General features: G+C 42.1%; 1 protein-coding gene across 2 annotated transcripts in view; it reads left to right on the top strand.

Moving 5' to 3' along the window:
* Positions 1-23,628, top strand: part of ampd1 — a 131,635-nt gene that overhangs the window by 6,457 nt on the left and 101,550 nt on the right. Inside the window, exon 2 of one of the 2 annotated variants that reach the window (XM_039749391.1) lies at positions 23,280-23,294. The exons of the other annotated variant lie outside the window; for it this stretch is intronic. Within the exon in view, the coding sequence (XP_039605325.1) occupies positions 23,280-23,294 (15 nt within the window). The remainder of the gene's footprint in view (positions 1-23,279; positions 23,295-23,628) is intronic. 2 annotated transcript variants of the gene reach the window in all.

The raw sequence follows: 23,628 nt of genomic DNA, 5'->3' as shown, positions 1-23,628 counted from the left end.
TCTATCAATTTTGCTTTGCCTTTTAATTCTGTCTATACAGCATTTGTTTCACACCAAAGTGGATTCTTGCCTCTTCTACAAGGAGGAAATGGCACACATTGAATCAATGGATCTCCTTAAGAAGGAGACAATGTGCCGTTTTTAATTCTGGGATGTGAAGCACTACCTGTGGTCACAAGGATATGCTGGCTCAAAACAAGATGTTATGTTGTAAGCAGGGTTGAATTTTGGTGTTTTGCAGTGGACACCATTTTGCATGACTGTTAGGGCTGTGATCTCGAGGTCATCCGCAAGACGGGTTTCCCTAAGCTAGATCTGATCTGGGGATAAATCCTTTAAAACCCCTACAGTAACTAACTCTCCTTTTGATTGATATGTGTGTCTTGCCAAAATCTTTATTGTGATTCTTGCCTCTCGTGTGGGTTTCGGTCTTGTTGTTTTTATTTTATATGTTTTGTTTTTCTATTTTCATGCATCTCCAGGTTCAACTCTCAAAAAAAATTAAGTTACCCATTTCTTGCTAAGTCATACGTATGCTATGGACACTTATTTGGAAACTGCAAAAGGGAATTAAAAGAATCCTTTATTTTAATTGCTTTAAAACAGCAAAACTAGACCTTATTGACTTTACATATTCCATAATATTTTTTTTCTGGTTGTTCCTGACGCATTCACTGACACTTACATAGTGTTTTGAAGTTAATTCCAACACCCCTGGACATAATAACATTCAAAATGCATTTTATAGTAAAATAAATTATTACATTGTGCAACTTATTCTGCTGTAACACTGTTAGATAGATAGATAGATAGATAGATACTTTATTAATCCCAAGGGGAAATGCACATACTCCAGCAGCAGCATACTGATAAAGAACAATATTAAATTAGAGAGTGATAACAATGCAGTGCAAGTTAAAAAATGCGAGGTGGAGAGTGCAAGGCAGGTAAAACAGTCAATAACTTTGAATAATGTTAATGTTTACCCCCCTGGGTGGAATTGAACAGTCACATAGTGTGGGGTCTCCTCAGTCTGTCAGTGGAGCAGGATGATGACAGCAGTCTGTCGCTGAAGCTGCTCCTCTGTCTGGAGATGATCCTGTTCAGTGGATGCAGTGGATTCTCCATGATTGACAGGAGTCTGCTCAGCGCCCGTCGCTCTATCATGGATGTCAAACTGTCCAGCTCCATGCCTACAATAGAGCCTGCCTTCCTCACCAGTTTGTCCAGGCGTGAGGCGTCCCTCTTCTTTATGCTGCCTCCCCAGCACACCACAGCGTAGAAGAGGGCGCTCGCCACAACCGTCTGATAGAACATCTGCAGCATCTTATTGCAGATGTTGAAGGTGTGGAAGCTGGCCTGGACACAGACAGGCAGACACGTTCATTTTACCGACCACACGTTTATTTACACAATTTACAGTCACATGTGTACCACAAACCCCACGAGTCCCCAAAGTCCTGGCCACACAATGCCTCCTTCTGTCCAGCTCAGTCCACTCCGCTCCCGACTCTCGCCATTCAATGAAGGGAGGCGGCCCTTTTATAGCACCCGGATGTGCTCCAGGTGGTTCCGGCAATCTTCCACAGACACGCCCTCATGTGGCGGAAGTGCCGGCTGCATCCCCGGAAGCACTCCGGGTGTCCCGTCTTCTTCCCCCCAGCACTTCCGGGTGTGGCGGAAGTGCTAAAGTCCAGAGCTTCAAAGGCATGGTGGTGACCACTGGCCCCTACAGGGTGGAGCTTCAAAGCTCTGTACCCCCAAAGGAACCAGGGCGGTCGCCCCCCACATGGTCTGGGGAAGTCGTAAGCCATCCTCCGGTCTTCCTAGGCGTCCCGGCTGGGTCGCCACCCCAGCCATCTCCGACAAAGGACGCCAGCCTTCTAAGGAAGTATGGTCGGCTCTGTCCTCTCCGGACATGGTTGTACAACATACTTATAATAATTATAACATTCTGAAGGAGAACTGCCTGACCTTTACTTTGAGGGGTAGAACATGAATAGCGACTGAAGGGTGATGAAGTTCTAGCCACTGGCAGACAATGGATAAAAAAGAGGCTGAGTTTAAAGGGTTAAGAGACCAAACTCTACGGAAAGATTTACATTAAAAAGAAAAGCCGTGGCAAAGAATACAAATATCGGTGAATTTCCTTGAAATGTGTAGGGGGCAGGTAACTAAGCAATGAGGTTAACAATTGAGGAATTGGTTGGAGTGAAAACTGGCAGCCATGGAGGGTTCACTGAGGACTGAACTTGGGAACCTGCTGCTCTAAGCCATGAACCCCTTGGCTCAGGCAGCACTCCAGGTATGAAGTTAGAAATTAGGGAAGCTAGGCAGTCAGTCATTTTCTAACCCTCTTTGTCCTGAACAGGGTCATGGGGGGTCTTCTAGAGCCTATCCCGGCCTGCACAGGGCACAAGAAGGAACAAACCCAGACACATTGTGACCAATTTAGGAGATCCAATTCATGCAACCTGTATGTCTTTGGACTGTGGAAGGAAACCCTCACAGACACAGGGAGAACATGCAAACCCCACACAGAGCAGTGTGATCATTCATCTTTTAATCCATTAATACTGCATGGTGCTTTGTTTAAGCACTGATCATTTTGGCAGTTCATTACAGACATCTGAGGTGAGAGAGTCTGCTCTTTTGGTGCTTTTCACTTTACAGTGTGGTTTCAGCTACATATTCAGAGAAAACCACAAATTATCTTGAGAAGGAGACGTAGTGTTGTTCTCAGGGTAAAGCTGTGACCACAGGAGCCCACATCAGTGCTTCATAAAGACCTACGCAAATCAAAGAAGCAGCAGCACTGACTGTGTCTGTGACGAACAACCGGATGACTACCTTGAAGGCAATGAAGACGTCTTTTATAAAAGGCTCAGCCACTCTTGTCTATAACGCCTTGGGGTCAGCGTGAGCAATGCATTTTTGAAAAGGGATGATTAGCTGACTCTCATTCTTTTATTGAGGTGGTAGAGGCTGAGGAGGTGCGGAACATCTGTTTTCTTGGTGGAAATTAAGTGACGTTACTCAGCAAGTCAGATGGAGGTTAAAGGTACTCTATGATAGAGGTAAAAGCGGAGCACTGATGTTATATCTGTCACTAACATTCAGATGAGTCTATGGTAACAAAGGCACTGTATGAAACACAATGGTGTCAAGGCCTGAATGCCATGAGGACTCATTGAGGTCATTGATGTCAGGTAGAATGCCTAGAGGGGGCTGGGTGTGCTTTTGGCCTCAAAGTCCCTGCAGATTTTATTTTATTTTTTGTTTTTCTGTCCTCCCTGGCCATCGAACCTTTACTTTTACTCTGTTAATTAGCGTTCCCTAATTTTAGTTCTTATTTATTTTGTCTTTTTTTCTCTTTCTTCATCATGTAAAGCACTTTGAGCTACATCATTTGTATGAAAATGTGCTATAAAAATAAATGTTGTTGTTGTTGTTGAATAATCTCTAGGGAGCCAGCTGGGCAGCCCCCTTTAATTTAAAGAAAACTAAAACGTTGGCTTTGTAACTGAGAGAACAAAAACCACGGCTGTTCCAGAAGTTAGTTTCAGAGTTAGAGGCAGCTCGGAAGCTCCTCCCACTGTTAGAGCATGGTCCAGTACGAGACGTCCTTCTCTGGGCACGCCTCTTTTTTTTATTGCATCCCAAACAGAAGGCGCAGAGCCGCTAACCCTAACCCTGGGGTGCTTCTCAGATTGGCATGTGGAAGAGAAATGATAGCGACAGCGTCTCCTCTCGTTTCGGGGTGGTGTCGCTTACGCTGCTCTCCAGAGTCTGCTCTCCATGCACACAGGCGTGACAGCGGTTTGCAGTGTCCGTCTCTGTCTGAGGTTAGAACAGTTTTGACAAAAATTGCACACAATTAAATAATCCATAAAAACGTTGAAAGGTGGAGATTAAAATCCAGGGGCTGACTGGCCATTTAGGGCATTTGGGCAATGCCCAGTGGTCAGCGGACTCTGGTCTGGTCATGAGCCGGCCATTTCTATCTATCTATCTATCTATCTATCTATCTAAATGAAATAAATTTAATGTACTGGTTACTGTTTGACATTAAAATTAATTTTGTAAACTACTAAACATTATCTGTCCTGTACTGCGATTTATATAGTTCTATATAATATACATCCATCCATCCATTTTCTAACCCGCTGAATCCAAATACAGGGTCTCGGGGGTCTGCTGGAGCCAATCCCAGCCAACACAGGGTACAAGGCAGGAACTAATCCTGGGCAGGGTGCCAACCCACCGCAGTATATAATATACAGTTAGGTCCATAAATATTTGGACAGAGACGACTTTTTTCTCATTTTGGTTCTGTACATTACCACAATGAATTTTAAATGAAACAACTCAGATGCAGTTGAAGTGCAGACTTTCAGCTTTAATTCAGTGGGTTGAACAAAATGATTGCATAAAAATGCGAGACAACTAAAGCATTTTTTTAACACAATCCCTTCATTTCAGGGTCTCAAAAGTAATTGGACAAATTAAATAACTGGAAATAAAATGTTCATTTCTAACACTTGGTTGAAAACCCTTTGCTGGCAATGCCAGCCTGAAGTCTTGAACTCCTGGACATCACCAGATGCTGGGTTTCCTCCTTTTTAATGCTCTGCCAGGCCTTCACTGCAGCGGCTTTCAGTTTGTGGGCCTTTCTGTCCGAAGTTTAGTCTTCAACAAGTGAAATGCCTGCTCAGTTGGGTGAAGATCAGGTGACTGACTTGGCCATTCAAGAATTTTCCACTTCTTTGCTTTAATAAACTCCTGGTTGCTTTGGCTGTATGTTTTGGGTCATTGTCCATCTGTATCATGAAACGCCCGCCACCCAATCAATGTGACTGCATTTAGCTGGATTTGAGCAGACAGTATGTCTCTGAACACCTCAGAATTCATTCGGCTGCTTCTGTCCTGTGTCACATCATCAATAAACACGAGTGTCCCAGTGCCACTGGCAGCCATGCACGCCCAAGCCATCACACTGCTTGACTCCACCGTGTTTAACAGATGATGTGCTATGCTTTGGATGATGAGCTGTTCCACGCCTTCTCCATACTTTTTTCTTGCCTTTATCATTCTGGTAGAGGTTGATCTTGGTGTCATCTCTCCAAAGAATGTTTTTCCAGAACTGTGTTGGCTTTTTTAGATGTTCTTTAGCAAAGTCCAATCTAGCCTTTCTATTCTTGAGGCTTATGAGTGGCTGGCACCTTGCAGTGCACCCTCTGTATTTACTTTCATGCAGTCTTCTTTATGGTAGACTTGGATATCGATACGCCGACCCCCTGGAGAGTGTTGGTCACTTGGTGGGCTGTTGTGAAGGGGTTTCTCTTCACCATGGAAATGATTCTGTGATCATCCACCACTGTTGTCTTCCGTGGACGTCCAGGTCTTATTGCGTTGCTGAGTTCACCAGTGCTTGCTTTCTTTCTCAGGATGTACCAAACTGTAGATTTTGCCACTCGTAATATTGTAGCAATTTCTCGGATGGGTTTTTTTCTGTTTTCGCAGCTTAAGGACGGCTTCTTTCACCTGGATGGAGAGCTCCTTTGACCGCATGTTGTCTGTTCACAGCAAAATCTTAACGTGCAAGCACCACACCTCAAATCAACTCCAGGCCTTTTATCTTCTTAATTGATAATAACAGAATGACGGACTTGCCCACACCTGCCCATGAAGTAGCCTTTGAGTCGATTGTCCAGTTACTTTTGAGCCCCTGAAATGAAGGGATTGTGTTCAAAATATGCTTTAGTTGCCTCACATTTTTATGCAATCTTTTTGTTCAACCCACACTGAATTAAAGCTGAAAGTCTGCACTTCAACTGCATCTGAGTTGTTTCATTTAAAATTCATTGTGGTAACGTACAGAACCAAAATGAGAAAAAAGCTGTCTCTGTCCAAATATTTATGGACCTATTTATGGACGTATTACATCATCAAGTTGTTTTAGTTGTCAGTACACAACATTGCAGCAAAAAATTTGGTCAAAACTGCCTTTTGCAGATTTCAGTTAGTGTATAAATCATTGTAATTTATTTTATCTCATATCTAGTATTTCAATTCTACAGTACTAATAATTAGTTTAGATTATGTGTTATGTGTTATGGTTGTCGGCGTGAGCGATAATTAGTGGTTTTCATTTGCGATTATTAGTGTGATGAAATAAAGTTATAAAGCACAGGGTAGGATTTTTTCTTATTAGGACGGAACATTTCTAGTTTCTCGTTTAGTTAATGGAACATTTCAGTCATGTGAGGTTTTCATCATAACTTCAGTTATAATTTATTCCATTGTAAATGAGCAGTTTGATTAAATAATTGTTTCATACCAGTAATCACTTACTTTGCTTTAGGCCGCCTAACTGCTTATATTGGTAATTATTTGGCATTGAATTCAGTAAAGTTCTGTTAACACCCTCTCATGACCTCGTCCTCATTTGACCTCGTATCATTGTCGTTCATTTCAGCCATTCGGCGTCTGTTGCCAAATATCGATGAAGCGCAACAGACGAGAACGTGATCGATTGAAACACTTTCTGACAATTTCTTTTTCTAAGTACAGAAACCTTGAGGATCTGTTCAAAGGTACTAATACCGGCAGAACTGCAAAGCTTTGGACAGCAGTGGTCAACACTTAAACAATCCATAGCAGACACTTATACTGTGGAGGATGACAATGACAGTGACCGCGAATAAGATGGGACAACTGTGTCAACTTGCAAGTCTTCTAAAGACTGTCCTCTCTGCTGCTACAAGGTGCTACTCCGGTTGATCCTCTTAACTGATGCTTACAAGAGCATTGGGTTTGCCTACAAGCTACTGGTAACGCTGCCTGTGTCACAAGTGCAGTGTGAAAGATCATTCTCTGTGTTGAAGAGAATCAAAAGCTGCCTGAGAAGCACAATGACGCAAGAACATGTTGATATCGGTGGGAAAAAAGTATCTGTGCCAAACTTGACACTACCAGTATTGTTGATGATGTGGCTGCTAAAAGCAGTGAACTGCGTCCGCTACCAGCCTACTAGGGTACTGGCACTTGGACAGGACATTGACATTTGACATGTACTCTAATAACCAGTAAGCCGTGTTACTAATTTTTTATTTTTGATTAAATTTTATTTCTAAGCATGTCGTCAAATTTGAAGTTGTGTCTAAACAACAGTGTACAGTTTGGCAACAGTTTAGACAGAGTTCATATTATAGGCTCATAGCAAGTAGCGAGCCGCGTACTCTTTATTACAATGAATGATGGGCCGAGGGGGTCGACCTCGTCACCTCACTTGTTGAAGAAAGCCCGGACCGGTTTTGAGACACGGTCCGCTCCTGTTAGAATCCCAAATAAATAAATCCATTAAAATGAGGTTAAAAACAGGCTGGAAACAGTCCCCTTTTAAAAACCCGGTGCCGCCTTCGTACAACTGCCGGCTCCCCTGCTTCTCCCATATGGGCCCAGCAGCAGGGGAGTCGCCCTACCTGGTCCAGTAGCCTTCGGTCCCCTGGCTCCAAACATATCTCGCCGGACCGAGACTCGGGTTCCTCCCCAACAGCCAAGGCGCTCACTCTGGGGCTCAGTCTCCCAAGCTTCCCAGACTCCTGCTGCCTTATGCGGCGACCCAACAACCTTCTGTGACACTCGAGCTCCTGAACTCACTCAGCTGGAGCGAACGCTTCCTGCTGCCCCCACCGAGTGTCGGCCATAGACTCCTGCTGGAGGGACTCATCTCCCATTTTTCAGCGAGCCTGCTTGCTCGCACTGGTTCTCCATGTCTCTAGCCCCCCTCTTCTCTCCACTAACCTCCATTCTTCTTTCGATCTTATTTTCTTCTTCCCCCCTTTCGCACCCACGTGCCTCCTACTTTATAATGGGGATGTGACACGGGTGTGGCGATCAGCAGCTCCTGGCATCACTTACAGACACCGGCGAACCCACACCTGTGCACTTCAGTGCGGAAATGCCCCACCCGCATCACACCTGGGGACCACTCCCGCCACACTACCACACCTCCTCCTTAAGCTGCGATTTATTTAACTCTTTGAGGGCTGAATATTTTTTTCTCAAAAAGCTCCGTTTTCTGAAAAGCATGCAAAGCGATGGCTTCATCCATAAATCAACATGAAATGTCTGTTGCTGTGTGCTGTCGGTGCCAGTATGGCGGTCTCAGGCAGCAGCGGATGTGCGGGGGTGGCTTGATGGGTCAGCAGAAGTGTGCAGTGGGCTGGCTGTCTCCGTACAGAAGGTGGGCATCGGTGGCAGTCGCACTGTGATACAATCTGCTTTGTACCTCCTGTCATTGTAAGTGGTGGTCCCCGCCAGGTGAACGTTGCTCCAGGTGTGTCAGCTACACGAACGTGTCCAGCACCACGATTAGCTGATGCTGGGGACCTCACTTTCGTTTTTCGTTCTCCGTCTCCAAATCACTTACTTCAAAATCAGAGTCCGATTGAGTGATAATACAGAAAAAAAAAAGTCGTCGTCCACGGGGTATTTTCCTTTGGTCTCTCGTCAGATGTCGATGCCATTTTAGAGGCTGTTTGCTCTGTGCTGCTCATACGAGGTCGCATCACCAAAGCTCACTCTCCTTCTAACAAAGAGAGTCGAACTAAAATGTAACAACGAGTTTGGTGCAAATTTACAAGCCGATTACCATCCTCTACCCCCAATTTTCGACAAAAGTCGATATCCGCCCCGGAAGAGTTAAAAAACCGGCCATTCATTGAGAGTCGTGGATCGGCTATACCACAGGTAGGTCAAGGAAAGAAAACCCAATGATTTATGGAATCCCAGAAGAAAATGAAGGTGCATCGATATGTTCTACTTTCGACCAAATGTTATGGTAATTTATTACGTGTCTATTGTTCTGTGTCAAAAAAAAAAACCAAAAAACTGTCTAATGTGGATAAGGACAACTGGATTCTCTCCCGACTCTGGCTAAGATCCTATTCTCCTGTTCAGGATGGTCTCCTATGTGTGTACCAGGAAAGCAAAACCTCATGTGAGACTCTTTGGAGCAAACCAGAGTTTCAATCCTCCCAATCATGGAGTCCCCTACTGTTATTACTCGTTCACAGGCAACTGGGCGACATCCTTTACCAGTTAGGTAATAGGTTCAAGGAGATTTTTTAATGATATTTAAATGACAATGTAGGGCGCCGGAAAATCCACAGAATCACCTGCTTTATGAGGGTCCCAATACGTTGAGAGTAACGATACAGTAATCCCTCGCTATATCGCGCTTCAACTTTCGCGGCTTCACTCTATCGCGGATTTTATATGTAAGCATATCTAAATATATAACACAAATTTTTCGCTGCTTCGCGGGTTCTGCGGACAATGGGTCTTTTTACTTCCTGTACATACTTCCTCAGTTGGTTTGCCCAGCTGATTTCATACAAGGGACGTTATTGGCAGATGGCTGAGAAGCTACCCAATCAGAGCACGCAGTTAAGTTCCTGTGTGTTGATTGGCTCAGCGACGGAGTGCCAAATTCAATTCCGCTGCATTAACCAGGAAGTCTTATCTCGCTCATTCAGCATCAACGTGTTTCGCTGTGTAAAGAGTTAACTATTAGTGCTCTTTTGTGTTTATCTTTGTGCGCAGTCAAGCCCTTCATTATGGCTCCAAAACGATCTGCTCCTGCTACTGGGGCCGTGCCCAAGCGCCAACGGAAGATGCTAACGATTGCCGAAAAGGTAAAAGTTTTGGATATGTTGAAGGAAGGGAAAATCTACATCTCTGTAGGACACCATTACGGCATCAATGAGTCCACGATTCTTTTTATTTAAAAAGGAGGAAAAGAATATAAGATCTACGGCCGCAGTGTCCTTTAACCAGGGCGCAAAACGAGTTGTAAGTGGACATGATAAGGCGGTAGTCCGGATGGAATCTGCTTTAGGGATTTTGATTGAAGACAGCGGAAAAAGAACAACGGTGTTACTACACAATCGCCTGAAGAGACTCCTTTAGAAGGGCTGTAACGCTCTCCTTTGTTGTGCAGTAAAATTAAACTCATTGTTATCGGACAAGTCATCGTGTCATTGTTGGTGAGTAACCATAATTAATTTTCTACTTACAGTGCTTAGTACATGTACATACGTTTAGTGTCACTGTACACACATTTACTGTATACTATTTTTCTTGCATTGTACGTATTTATTTCCTGGTGGCTTGTATATCTAATGGCTGTAACATATGTGATATCGGAGACACTTGATATCTTTAAAATAATATTTAGGTTTTACTGTATATAAACAGTGTGTTTACATACATAATTTCAACGAATCTTACCTAATATCTAAGAGAATACAAAGGGTTTATGCTGTATAACTGCGGGAAATGTTTGTAAGAGTGTGGGAGAGTTTATAAGGGCTTAAAATATATTAACCATATGAACATATGGTTTCTACTTCGCGGATTTTCACCTTTGCGACCCCCACGATCGAAGAGGGATTACTGTATTCCTACTCGCAGGTCACCTTTTGTATTCTAAATAACGTTATCATAAGATTACAATCAATACAATTTATATAAAGGATTAGCAATTTTGGTTGCAGAAGATAATGTAAGATAGAGTTTGTTCCATCTGAAGAATAAAGTTTGTTCGTCAATTATATAAATGTATTTATTTTCAGCATTTTAATTCACGTCGTCATTTAAATATAATTAAAGAATCTCTTTGAACCTAACTGGTAAACGATGTCGCCGAGTTGTCTTTCACCGACTTGTCTTTTCGCCGAGTTGTCTTTTAGCCAAGTTGACTGTCGCCCAGTTGCCACCGAACCATTATTACTTTACTTCCCTCCTACTGGGCACTGTTTTTCAATTGACCCTTTGGGACTCCTGATCTCTGCCTATCACCTCATAGTTATTAGGGTTGCCAACTGGCTCTGTAAAGGCCTGAAAATGTTGGGACACCTCTAACTGAGAGGTTGATGTTCCAGACAGTGTGCATCCTTTACCTTGTGCTTACTTCCAACTGTGAGCCATCTCTGTGGTCTGGAGTCTGTTCCTGTGCCACCATGCAAGTGTACAGTGTGTACCTGACTAAGTTCGGCCAACTCTGTACTGTTATAGTGCACACAGAAGCTGCTGAAGCAAGAATGCATAAAGTCCAACATCATGCAGAACTTGCATTGTGCTTGCCTCTCTTAAAATGGGGTTTGGGTTACTGATAAACCCTTTTAAAATCCATCGTAATTAAAGGGTAAATGTCTGTGTGTCTGTCCGGTTGCTACTGTATGTCCCTGTCATTTCAATAGATGGCACATCACAAACATTTGTCAGTCAGTCAGTCATTTTCCTAACACAGGGTCACGGGGGGGTCTGCTGGAGCCAATCACAGCCAACAACAGGGCACAAGACAGGAACAAATCTTGGGCAGGGCGCCAGCCCACCGCAGCTAATTCGTTTTATTGCCTCAAATGTTTCTGATGGGCCATCTGTTGGAATGATAAATGCAGTGCATGTTATTTCTACATGGACTACAAAACACAATCCAATAACTGGGCACAGATTGTGCTTCTGGCATGCAATCACCGTAATAAAAAACAAATAAGTGTCTCTGTGTCCATCTGTGTATCTACACTCTGAATGCACAACCCGGGCAGCTGAAAACAACTAAAGGGCTGATAAAGGGAGAAGACAAAGCTGTTTTTCCCAGGCCCATTGGTGCTACCCAAAACAGAAGCTCTTTGACGCAAGTGCCGTCTATCAATCGGCTTTCACACAGAAGCACCACCACGTAGCACTCAGCTATCAGTGCAGTCCACCAAAGGAGCGAGCGTGAGCTCAGAATGTAGACGAAAGATAAGATAAGGAAGACGCTGCACATAACAGAGCACGTGTAGCTCAATAAGAATGGTGCTCTGAAAAATACAAACTGAGACAGAGGCACAGGCAGACATGAAAGGTGCTACGTGAGGTGGAGCACTGCAGCCGTCTCTAACGTGGATTGACCATTTAAAATATGGAGGGCTGGCTCAGTAACCGTCACTGTCTGGCACAAATCGCCAATGTTCAGTGGATGGATCAGACAAAAGTGTAACCCTTTGGCAGAAACCGATAATGTTCTGTTTGGAGGATTAAAAGTATGGCACACCAGCAGCAACACCAAGGGGCAGATCTGAAGATCTGAAGTCCACGGACAAGACGTCTGACCCCATCACCCCAGCCTCTCGCTGCCATCCTGAACCAGCCTACAGAGACGGCGACTAAATGTGAGTTAATTAAGCCAACGACAAAGTTTATTTATGTCTGTAGGACATTAACGGCTGTAATCTGACTTTAGCTTAGTCGATGGCACAAGTGCATTGCCGTGCAAAAGTATTCACCCCCTCGGCGTCTGTCATGTTTTGTCACATTGCAATCTGGAATTACAATGGATTTTTGAGGGGGTTAGCACCATTTGATTGACACAACATGCCCACCATTTTCAAGGTGCAAAAAATTTTTAGTTATGACACAAGTAATCAGTAGATCAGTGTTTCCCAACCTCGGTCCCGTGGCCCCCCTGTGACTGCAAGTTTTTGTTACAACCGGATTCCTAATCAGTGACAATACCTGATAACACTCATCTCAAGAATTAGCTGGTATTTTTTTCCTCTTATTCTACATTCACACAGCAGCATGATTTTTACATTTACAGTATAAGACATTTAGAAATATTTCTGCTTTTTCTATAGATTTAAATGCTTAACTCTCTCTTTTGTTGACTTCATTATATTTTGACCTTTCTCTGTGCAGTTTTTCCCCTTCATTGTATTTTATTCATGACAATTAAAAATGAGCAGGCCTTGCAGTTAGGAGACCAGGGTTCGCTTCCCGGGTCCTCCCTGAGTGGAGTCTACATGTTCTCCCCGTGTCTGCGTGGGTTTCCTCCCACAGTCCAAAGACGTGCAGGTTAAGTGCATTGGCGGACCTAAAGTGTGTGCTTGGTGTGTGTGTGCCCTGCGGTGGGCTGGCGCCCTGCCCGGGGTTTGTTTCCTGCCTTGTGCCCTGTGTTGGCCTTGGATTGGCTCCAGCAGACCAAAGTGACCCTGTAGTTAGGATATAGCAGGTTAGGTAATGGATGGATGGATAAAAAATGAGCAGAGCAGACATCCTGGCAAACAACGCTGAATAATCAAAGGCTGCAAAAAAATGTTCGCATCAGACCCGCTAATCAGTAAGTAATGGATTAATTAAACAATTAGAACAAATAGAAAAATAGAATGAAAATCAAGATGAAAATATTGTTTAAAAGAAAAAAATACATGATTCCCATATAACTGCTTGGTACTTTTAATATATATACAGTATATATATTTTTTCCAAACTTTTCTAATTTCTATATTGTTCCCAAAACATAGGACTTGGGAATTAACACATCACTTAATTAGCTCAGAAGTTCAATTAAAAACAGATGCTGGTTGGAACAAAAACCTGCAGCCACAGGGGGTCCCCAGGACCGAGATTGGGAAGCACTGCTTTAAACCAAGGGGGAGGAATACTTTTGCAAGGCACTGTACATAAATAAAATCGAAATTCATTTCCGTTTGGACGTCCTGTTGATTGTTTGTTAATCATGCAAAGGTTACTGCACTGACTTTCATGAAATTTTGCATGTCAATCAATCAATCAATCAACATGTATTTATATAGCACATATTCATACAAAAAAATGTAGCTCAAAGTGCTTTACAAAATGAATAGAAAAATAGAAGACACAATAAAAAATAAACATAAGTCAACATTAATTAACATAGAATAAGAGTAAGGTCCGATGGCCAGGGTGGACAGAAAAACAAAAAACTCCAAAGCTGGAGAAAAAATAAAATCTGTAGGGTTCCAGACCAGAGACCGCCCAGTCCCCTCTGGGCAATCTACCTAACATAAGTCAAACAGTCCTCTTTGTATTTAGGGTTTTCATGGAAGGACCTGATGATGATGGTCACGTAGACTTCTGGCTTTCAGTCCATCAATGTTGTGCATCATGATGCTTTGAGTAGGTGGTGGTGGCAGGCCGCCACCACAAAGAAACCGGAAAAAGAAACAGAAGAGAGAGTAGGGGTCAGTATGGATTTTAGAGCCACTGTGAATAGTTATTATGATGAATTGAACATACAGAGTATCAGGATTAAGTTAAAGTGAAGTTATAAAAGGCCATGTTAAAGTAATGTGTTTTCAGCAGTGTTTTAAAGTGCTCTACTGTATCAGCCTGGCGAATTCCTATTGGCAGGCTATTCCAGATTTTAGGTGCATAACAGCAGAAGGCCGCCTCACCACTTCTTTTAAGTTTAGCTTTTGGAATTCTAAGGAGACACTCATTTGAGGATCTAAGGTTACGATTTGGAATATAAGGTGTCAGACATTCCGATATATAAGATGGACGAGATTATTTAAGGCTTTATAAACCATAAGCAGAATTTTAAAGTCAATCCTGAATGACACAGGTAACCAGTGTAGTGACATCAAAACTGGAGAAATGTGTTGGATTTTCTTTTCCTAGTTAGGATTCTAGCAGCTGCATTCTGCACTCGTTGCAAGTGATTTATGTCTTTTTGGGTAGTCCTGAGAGGAGTGCGTTACAGTAATCTAGTCTACTGAAAACAAAAGCGTGAATTAATTTCTCAGCATCTTTCAATGATATAAGAGGTCTAACTTTGCTATGTTTCTTAAGTGAAAAATGCTGTCCTAGTGGTCTGATGAATATGTGATTTAAAATTCAGATTACAGTCAACAGTTACCCCTAAGTTTTTTACTTCCGTCTTAACTTTTAATCCTAGTGCATCAAGTTTATTTCTGATAACCTCATTGAATCCATTATTGCCAATTACTAAAATTTCAGTTTCTTCTTTATTTAGTTTGAGAAAATTACTATTCATCCATTCTGAAATACCAGTAAGACATTGTGTTAGTGTATCGAAAGAGTCGGGTCATCAGGTGCTATTGATAAGTACAGCTGTGTGTCATCAGCATAGCTGTGGTAGCTCACGTTGTAACCTGAGATAATCTGACCTAACGGAAGCATGTAGATTGAGAAGAGCAGCGGACCCAGGATAGAGCCTTGTGGAACACCATATTGGATATCCTGTGTCTTTGAGATTTGATTACCACAACTCACAAAGAATTTTCTCCCTGCCAGGTAGGATTCAAACCAATTTAAGACACTGCCAGAGAGGCCCACCCATTGACTAAGGCGATTTCTAAGAATATTGTGATCAATGGTGTCAAATGCAGCACTCAGATCTAAGAGGATGAGAACAGATAAATGGCCTCTGTCTGCATTTACCCAAAGTCATTTACTACTTTAACAAGTGCAGTTTCTGTGCTGTGATTTGTTCTGAAACCTGACTGAAATTTATCAAGAATAGCATGTTTATTGAGGTGGTCATTTAACTGCATAATGACTGCCTTCTCTAGAATTTTACTTAAGAGAGGCAGGTTAGAGATGGGTCTAAAATTTTCAAAGGCAGAGGGGTCAAGATTATTTTCTTGAGCAGGGGTTTAACTACAGCAGTCTTAAGACAGTCTGGAAGACCCCGTATCTAATGACGAATTACTATGTCAGAATATTGTCAATTAGCACGCCTGATACTTCTTTGAAAAACCTTGTTGGTATTGGGTCAAGGACGCAGGTGGAGGGTTTCAGTTGAGAGATTATACTATGTAATTCAGGTAAATCTATCCTGGTGAAAGCATTTAATTTGTTTATAATGGAGTACGGGGCTTTGGAGGTTCTGCAGTGTTGGGGAGATATACTATGTTATCTCTAATATCATTAATTTTTGATTGAAAAATACAGCAATGTTCTCACAGGTTTCACTGGAAGTATTTGGGGCATTCCTTTGAGTTACCTGGGTTTAACAGACGATCAATTGTAGAAAATAAGACTCTGGGATTACTAGCATTGTTATTTATAATCTTAGAGAAATAGCAGCCTCTCAAGACGGACAGTGTTATTGTATTCTGTTATTTTAACCTTCAATATCTCATAATGGATAGTTAGTTTAGTTTTCCTCCATTTACGCTCAGCTCTACGACATGTTCTTTTTAAATCAGACACTCTTTGGGTCTTCCATGGTATACCAATGCTAGAAGATTTTTTAACTGTCTTTTCAGGTGCAACTATGTCAACAGCAGCTCTCACTTTAGAATTAAATTTTCCACCTTACTATTTACATTATCCTGCTATTATAGTTGGCACTATAAACGGACTGATTGCTTAGAATGTTTGTAAGTTTTAAAGCTGCTGATGAGTCAAAGAAGCGTTTTTTAACAAAATGCTTCTCATGAATGTTTTCTATCACTTTTTCAATATTAAATAGTAGAAGGAAATGGTCTGATAGACCGATATGAATGACCTGCTTTATATCAACTTTTAGTCCTTTAGTAATCACGAAGTCTAACGTATGACCTGCTTTATGTGTAGGCTGATTAACGAGCTGTCTCAAATCAAGAGTCCAGGAGGTTCATGAATTTCTTTACTTTTTGGTCACACTGATTGTCGATATGAAAGTTAAAGTCGCCACTATTAAGAGTGCGTCATAGTTTGTAACTAAAATTGACATTAAGTCAGAGAATTCCTCAAAGAAAGGCGCGTTATATTTAGGAGGTCTATACACGGATAATACTAGAACTTGAGAATCTCCATGGATAACAACGGCGAGATACTCAAAGGACTTAAATTTACCAAAACTAACATCTTTACATTTTAACCGGCTCGAGTAAATGTTAGCCAGTCCGCCCCCCTTGTGTCTTGCCATTGGTCCAAGTTAAAATATGGGCTGTATGTCACATCGGGTTATTAATGGGATGGGGGGAACTGGAAAAACAGCACCGATGCGGGGAGTTCAATTCCCATCAGGCAGCAGGAGGACGCTGGGGTGAGGGTATCATACTTGGCACACACCAAAGTTTTGTAGCAGCCAGAGCAGAAGGTACATACGCCGTTTTCTTCTTAATTTATTTGGCGTTGTCTTGCAGAGTGGATCTTGTAGCTTTTGTCTAAGAGTTTGTCTTTTCGTCTTATTGGGAGTTGAGTTTAGCCGTGTTGAATTTCCAAAAGGTGGTTTCTCCTCCGTTTGTTTATACCCAGTATGCCTATTAGAGGGCACCTCTAAGTTCCATTCACCAGACACAAATTAGCTGAACAAAGAATCGAAGTTAAAGAGAGTTATTTATTTTGTCAAATCACCTTTAGAGCGTTGAAGCCGATCCACCACCGTGTAATATTCATAACTGCACTTCCGTCTCCTTCTCGTCTGTGAGTGTTGTCCACTGCCTGCCGACTCTGACCTGCTGACAGACTTCTGGTAACACAGCACTGCACACCAGAAGCTCTTCCAGTCTATGCAGAAGCCCCCCAAAAGAGCAGTAGTATTGCCCTGCAGCTCCCTCTGGCGGCAACCAAGTACCCCAGCAGGGCTGCCCATCAGGACTACAACTCCCAATATGCCCAGCAGGTGTACAAATGGGAGTTCCACCAGAGGGATGCTGCCACCTTGTGTACAGGAGGACTATACGGCCTCTCTCTGTCTTTTCATTATGGCCTTCCCAGCCAGGTTTGCTGTTGGGACTTTTCTCAGATGGGGATGCATGTCCACCCATATCCTTCTATTATGTAATTATGTCCAGTCCCGGAATTGCCATCCATCTCCATCGCAATGCCAGTCCCTCCATTTTGGTGCTCACATCAGCCAGCGTCGGGTACTTTGGTTGCTACTTCATGATTTACACAACAGTAATTTGAGTTGGGCTTTACTTTACGAGCTGGCAGTTGGGGTAACGCATGAAGTGTTGTGAACGGGTTCATTAAAGATTTGTTTTTTTATTATTGGTTTTTCTTTGTTGATCTACAAGGCTGAGCTCTTGTTTTAGGGGTTTCTGGACCCTGAGATTTTAAGTCTCATTAGTTACTTGTTGTAAATTATTTTGTACTGGGTTTTTGCTGACATCTTGGTCATCCCATGGAGTGGGGTTGGGTGAGGTGGGATTTTGGGGGTCTCCTCAGAGGTCGTGATCCATTGGTAAGGACCTGACGGGTTTTAAAGGTCGTCATTTTCTGCGAATGGCACTATATAAATAAAATGTTATTATAGACACTTCCTTGTCCGAGTTTACGGATTCCAAAAGCCTTTTTGATGTTTGGCCTTTTATTTAAAGGAAACCACTATTTTGGTCTCGACTTCTGGCTGAATTTTCAGCTAAGACTTTTGATTCTCTTTATGGTTTTGGTTATGGTTGCAGCAGTCTTCTTGGTTTTGATTCCTTTTTCTGTTTTGTTTCTGCAACTTCCTTGATAGCTTGCTAGCCTAACAGATAAAAAAAAAATCATCTTGAAATTCATGAGATTGATCTTGTTATCTAAACTTGCCTGTGCTTACCATCTCCTGTTTCTTTTGACGTTTTGCTACATTTTGACCACATCTTATCTTGTGATTGAAAGGCAGAATGCCACTGCGTTTATAGGTCTACACATTCACTATTATCATTTTTATGCGTTTCGGATAGTCTCAGATGTTTATCAAGCTGTATTTATCAAAAAAGGTTTTTGGATTGAGCACAACCATCTTTACACTGCTAGAAATATTAGAACTTCTACTGTTTCTCTTGTGGCACCGCAAGGGAAATCATCTTCCTGACTCTGACAAAGTATGAAATACCACCCTGGAACAAGAGAGGGCGCACTGCCGTTAGCTTATCTTCTCCTTCCTCCACCGCAGCCAAGAAAAAGGGGCGCAAAAGTGATGACTGACCCCGCCCACTGCCCTAGAAACTCCACCCCATACAAGAATCCCCGCCCCTTCCAGTCCTTAGAATGTAAAGCTGCCTCATCCCTGGAAGGTGGCGTCAGATGCCAGAGGACAGTGCTGCTACTTTGAACCGCTGCCAGAGAAATGAACCATTTAATCCTTTTTATGATGGAGCAGGTTCAGTCTCTCTTTCTAATTTTTATCAGCACTTTCAAGGTGGGCGTCGACAATAGTTGACACATAAAGAATTGAAGGCTAACAGCTAAGAAAATCCCCTAGACTGTATTATACAGTTTTATCCTGTAGATGGCAGCAAGGACCATGAGATAAAGATGAACCGCCATTCACTTTCAGTACAGCACGATGTCAAATGGTCAAAAGACATCCTCTGCCAGAGAGATGCTGTGTATTGTCGATGACTCGGATTCTCTGCTCACTTTGGGCAGTCAGAGGAATCTGAGAATGAGAGTGCCGCTGAAAAAAATGCTTTGCTGGTTTTTTTGTTTTTCACAATCTCGGTGATAAAAAGGAGTCTGATGAAGCCTTGAGAGAGTTAAACGGGCCTAACGGGGTGGTACCCCAACCTTTCGTAGCTTCTCTGAGTCGAATGCCCAAGCAGTCACTTCTTATAATGCAGGCGTGGCTGCAGGTTTTCATTCTAACCCTTTTCTTAATTAGTACACTGTTTTTGCTACTAATTAACTTCTTCTGAATCAATTTCAAGTGACTTGTTTTTTTAAGATTTTTTTCCCCTGGATTTCTTTATTGTTCCTCTGAATTGCTTCATTTCTTTCCTTAAACGGAAATGAAATGTGAAGTGAGTGATCAACTAAGTCAGGGCCTCAAACACCAACCAATTTCACGCCAACCGGTTGCTTAATTAGGTGCAGATTCTTGTCGTTAATTAAACCCGTTCTTTAATTCCATGGCTTGTTGCTGCTCTCATTATGCAATGGCATACATTTCTGAAGTTGTTGATTTTCTTTTTTCTAAGAGCACTGTTAAAATGTTTTGGGGACCTGAGCAGATCAACATCCTTGAGACCTTCATCTTTCTTTATTTTCAGATATTGTGTGATGGACACACTTTGTTGGTCCTGTTTTGGCTCATTTTGTATCTCATTACTGTTTGGCAACTAATTAAGGAAGAAGAAACAATTAAGGGGTCTAATTCCTCGAGAGCCAGTTGATTAAAATGAATTCAAAAGAAGTTCATTGGGAGCAAAAACAGGTCACTAATTAAGAAAAAGGGTTAGAATGAAAACCTGCAGCCACTGGGGCCCTCCAGGACCGGAGTTGGGGACCCCCTGTTATAATGTGTAGGGCGTCCGATGCCAGAGGACAGTGCTGCTACTTTGAATCGCTGCCAGAGAAATGAACCATTTAATCCTTTTTATGATGGAGCAGGTTCAGTGTCTCTTTCTGATTTTTATCAGCACTTTCAAGGCGGGCGTCGACAACAATGAGCAATGAGAGGGTAGATGGAAGTCAAAGCAAAGGCTCAGCCCCAGAGAGTTAGTTCTACTTTCACCTAAGGTTGAAATGCTAACCAAGAAATCAAAGTTAAAAAAACAAAAAAGAATCAATTTAGAATTCACACCCCAGCTAAGTGAGTTTTTTCCTTTTATCTATCTGTAATCCTGGGTGCTTTCTTGGGGGGAATGGGGTCACTACACCGGCTATTTAAAATGTTCCTGGTCTGATGTCACAAGCGGCACACGTCAGGCTAACAAACATAACAATGGTAAGGCGTGATCATAATTCATATACTGTATTTAATTATTGCATTTGGAACAATTTTTATTAATTCTCCATATAAACAAACACGTAAATAGATTTGAATATAACAAGGCTGCAGATGAGTAAAACAAAATGATTTCTTAAATGTGTTAGTTACTTCTTTATGCTCCCTGGTTTTATACAACACCTCCGTTTTTTCCAGTTTTTCTTCCAATGTAATTGATTGAAATGCAAGGAATGACCTAAAGTGGTAAAAAGATAAGCACTAAACTGCCAGAGGTTTATATTTACAAGGAAATTTCAGAATATTACAAGTGGGAACAACTAATAGGTTACAACCTACAGACAGTAGTGTAGTACAGCAATTAAAGGAAATGAAGCCTTGCAATTTGCTCAGGTGTCCCAACTTCTGTCGATTACTTAAAAACCCCTCTGTGTGTCATAAAGAAGAGTTGGAACAGACTGCTGTGTTACTACACCCTCTGAGGTACTACTTGGACGATATTCCAGTGACAATGGCAAAATAACAAATGAAATGAGACCGAGTGTTATTACCGCTTAGAAATGTAGGCCTTTCATTTAGAAAAGTTGCAGAAAAAAACAAATTGCCAGTGAGTCCATTTGTGTTCTACACAATCTAAAGGCAACTGGAGGAAACCCAATAGGAAGAGATCTGGCTGAGCCAATCAGAAGACAAGTGTCGGAGGGTCACCAGCTTGCGTGATGGGTGCCCCCACAGCACAACAGTTTCAAGGACGGCTTAACAGTGCAGGTCTCGAAAAACCAACTGTCAGTTTATACTGTGAAGTGGGCACTTTGTGCTGCGGGTTTGACAGGGCGAGTGCCAAGAAGAAAGCCATTCCTTAGAGCAGTGCTTTAATAACTGTTGAAATGCCGTGTGTGGTTTTTGGTAGTAATTCCAATCCAAAAAACAAAGAATAAATTATTTATTCTTATTTAATTATTTTTTTACGTAAAGAAACGATTAAATATGTTTTCATTTTTAAAAATCTTGTAAACGGGTACACCGACGAAGTGAATCTGCGTGAGACGAACGTATTTTTGTCAGACAAATATTATACCGCTGTTAGTTGTATCATGAAAATAACCCAATACGCAGTAAATTATTTAATTTCAATTTTGCAATATTGATTACGCTGCCAATATGGTGCAGTCGCGCTGCATTATCACCTGATCTACTGTTACCCGAATGTTCTCGACAGATACCGATACGTCTCGAACTTTCTGGATTGAAAATACGCGACTATAGAAACAAACTTCAAATCGAGTGTCTCGAATCTCGAATATCAAACCAAACCTGGACAGGCTGTGTACTTTAAAGCAGGCACGTATTAGTCATTAGATCTATGCCTTAGAAATTTAAATTTGAAATAAAAATGTAAAAAAATTAATTTTGATGTCTTGTTCATTTATTCGACGCCCCCCTTGTACAGCTTCAGCACCCAAGAGGGTTGTGCCCCACAATTTGAGGACCGCTGCCTTAGAGGACAGGGACTTGAAATACCAGCTGTGGTCTACTGCCGACTGGAAGAAAAGCTGTGTGGTCTGATGAATCCAAATTTAAAATCTTAGGTTCACCATGCAGGGCGTTTGTACAAAACAAAAAATCTGAAGGAACTTGACAAGTTGACGCGTGACAGATGGACAGAGCTTAGCATTTTATATTTCTAGGTTGTTTGATGCCACCCCTTTTGTTTTCATCAGGGCCGTGTTCATGTTGCAGTCATTTCTCTTGTAAGACACGCTGCGTGATGTCATTAAGTCAACACTATTCAAGTCTGCGATAAACCTCACAAAACCCTTTTTGTCAATGTGTTGTCTCTTTGATCTTTCATTTGCTGAAGTTTTCGAAGGAATTTTTTGACTTCAGGTTTTGGTCTTCATTTCGGGGTCATTCAGATGTACATTAGTCTGCATGATTTCAAACCCCACCAGTGTATTGATTTTATTTTTATCTCCTGATCCCTTGTGGCCTACAATCTCTACCTGTGAAAGAACAACTGCATTACACAAAAGATGGTTGTTCACATATCTTGTTGGATAAAAATATGAATAGAGGTAATCATTAAAACAAACATTTTCCTGAGGGATAGTTAAGAAAGGCCGTTCATTTCTTGTTGAGACATTTTCAATGATAACTTTCATTGCTCTTCATATGATCGTAGTAGTCCTGACTCTTCCATATCCTGTTTGTGAAAACCACCAACAAATGGAGACACAAAATGTCTCCCATCTTTCCTGAACGGGGCAACAATAGACGTCAAACGTACACCAAACCTTAACTGTGACGTGATTAAAAGATTTACCTTCTTATTCCTGTGGTGTGATTTGTCAAATTCTTGTTTGAATGAATAATGATGGTGTCACGAACAGGAGTGAGAACAATAAAGAAAAGGGCTCGAGGCCTGCAAAAAAGGCTACAAAAGCAGGCCAGGGTCTCCACACCGGTCTGTCCAAAATAACTTCACCCTAAACCAGCCAGCCCCCTACACCTAACTACAAGATTCATCCACAGCAGGCTACAAATTTAGGAATCTGCCTCATTAATATCTTAAATGTCCCAGAATTCTATTACACTGATGTCTAATCTCACAGAAATGCGTTTTAAACTTGAGTTTGTAGCAAAACAAATGTGTTATTCCCTGAAGTGTTTTCAGAAGCCCCCAAGGTGTTTCCTGAAGATGCCCTGCTAGGCTGGGTGGTCTGTGCCGAATCTCTAACAAGATGCGCTCTTCTCTTTCATGTTATTTTTGGGCTCCTCTTCCGGCTGGCTGGATCAGCAGTTGCAGGTGACAGTAAGTATCGACATGTTCTGGGGCTGCTTGTCGGGCACATGTGGCCATGCTGTGCATTGTGGGGAGGGGCAGAGCATTAGCAAGTTGTGTCTGTGATGCACTCAGATGGGCTTTCCTCATCTGGCACACCTTTGGATTGAATCGTCCAAAAGTGTGCAAGAGCATGGAGTCAACGAGTCGGTGATGAGCGGTGAAGAGGAAGGCCGCTGGTGTCCGCGTAAGGGTAAGGGCAAGCGAATAAAAACGGAAACACTGACTAAAGGTAAGAGGGGTTCTTTGAGTTTACTCTTTAAAACGTCCTTCAATTTATGGTTTGGGTGCAAAAATGGTAGCG

Source organism: Polypterus senegalus, chromosome 3, assembly GCF_016835505.1.
Source record: "Polypterus senegalus isolate Bchr_013 chromosome 3, ASM1683550v1, whole genome shotgun sequence".
In the NCBI taxonomy this organism is placed as follows: Eukaryota; Metazoa; Chordata; class Cladistia; order Polypteriformes; family Polypteridae; genus Polypterus; species Polypterus senegalus.
This window is presented reverse-complemented; position numbering and strand designations above follow the sequence as displayed.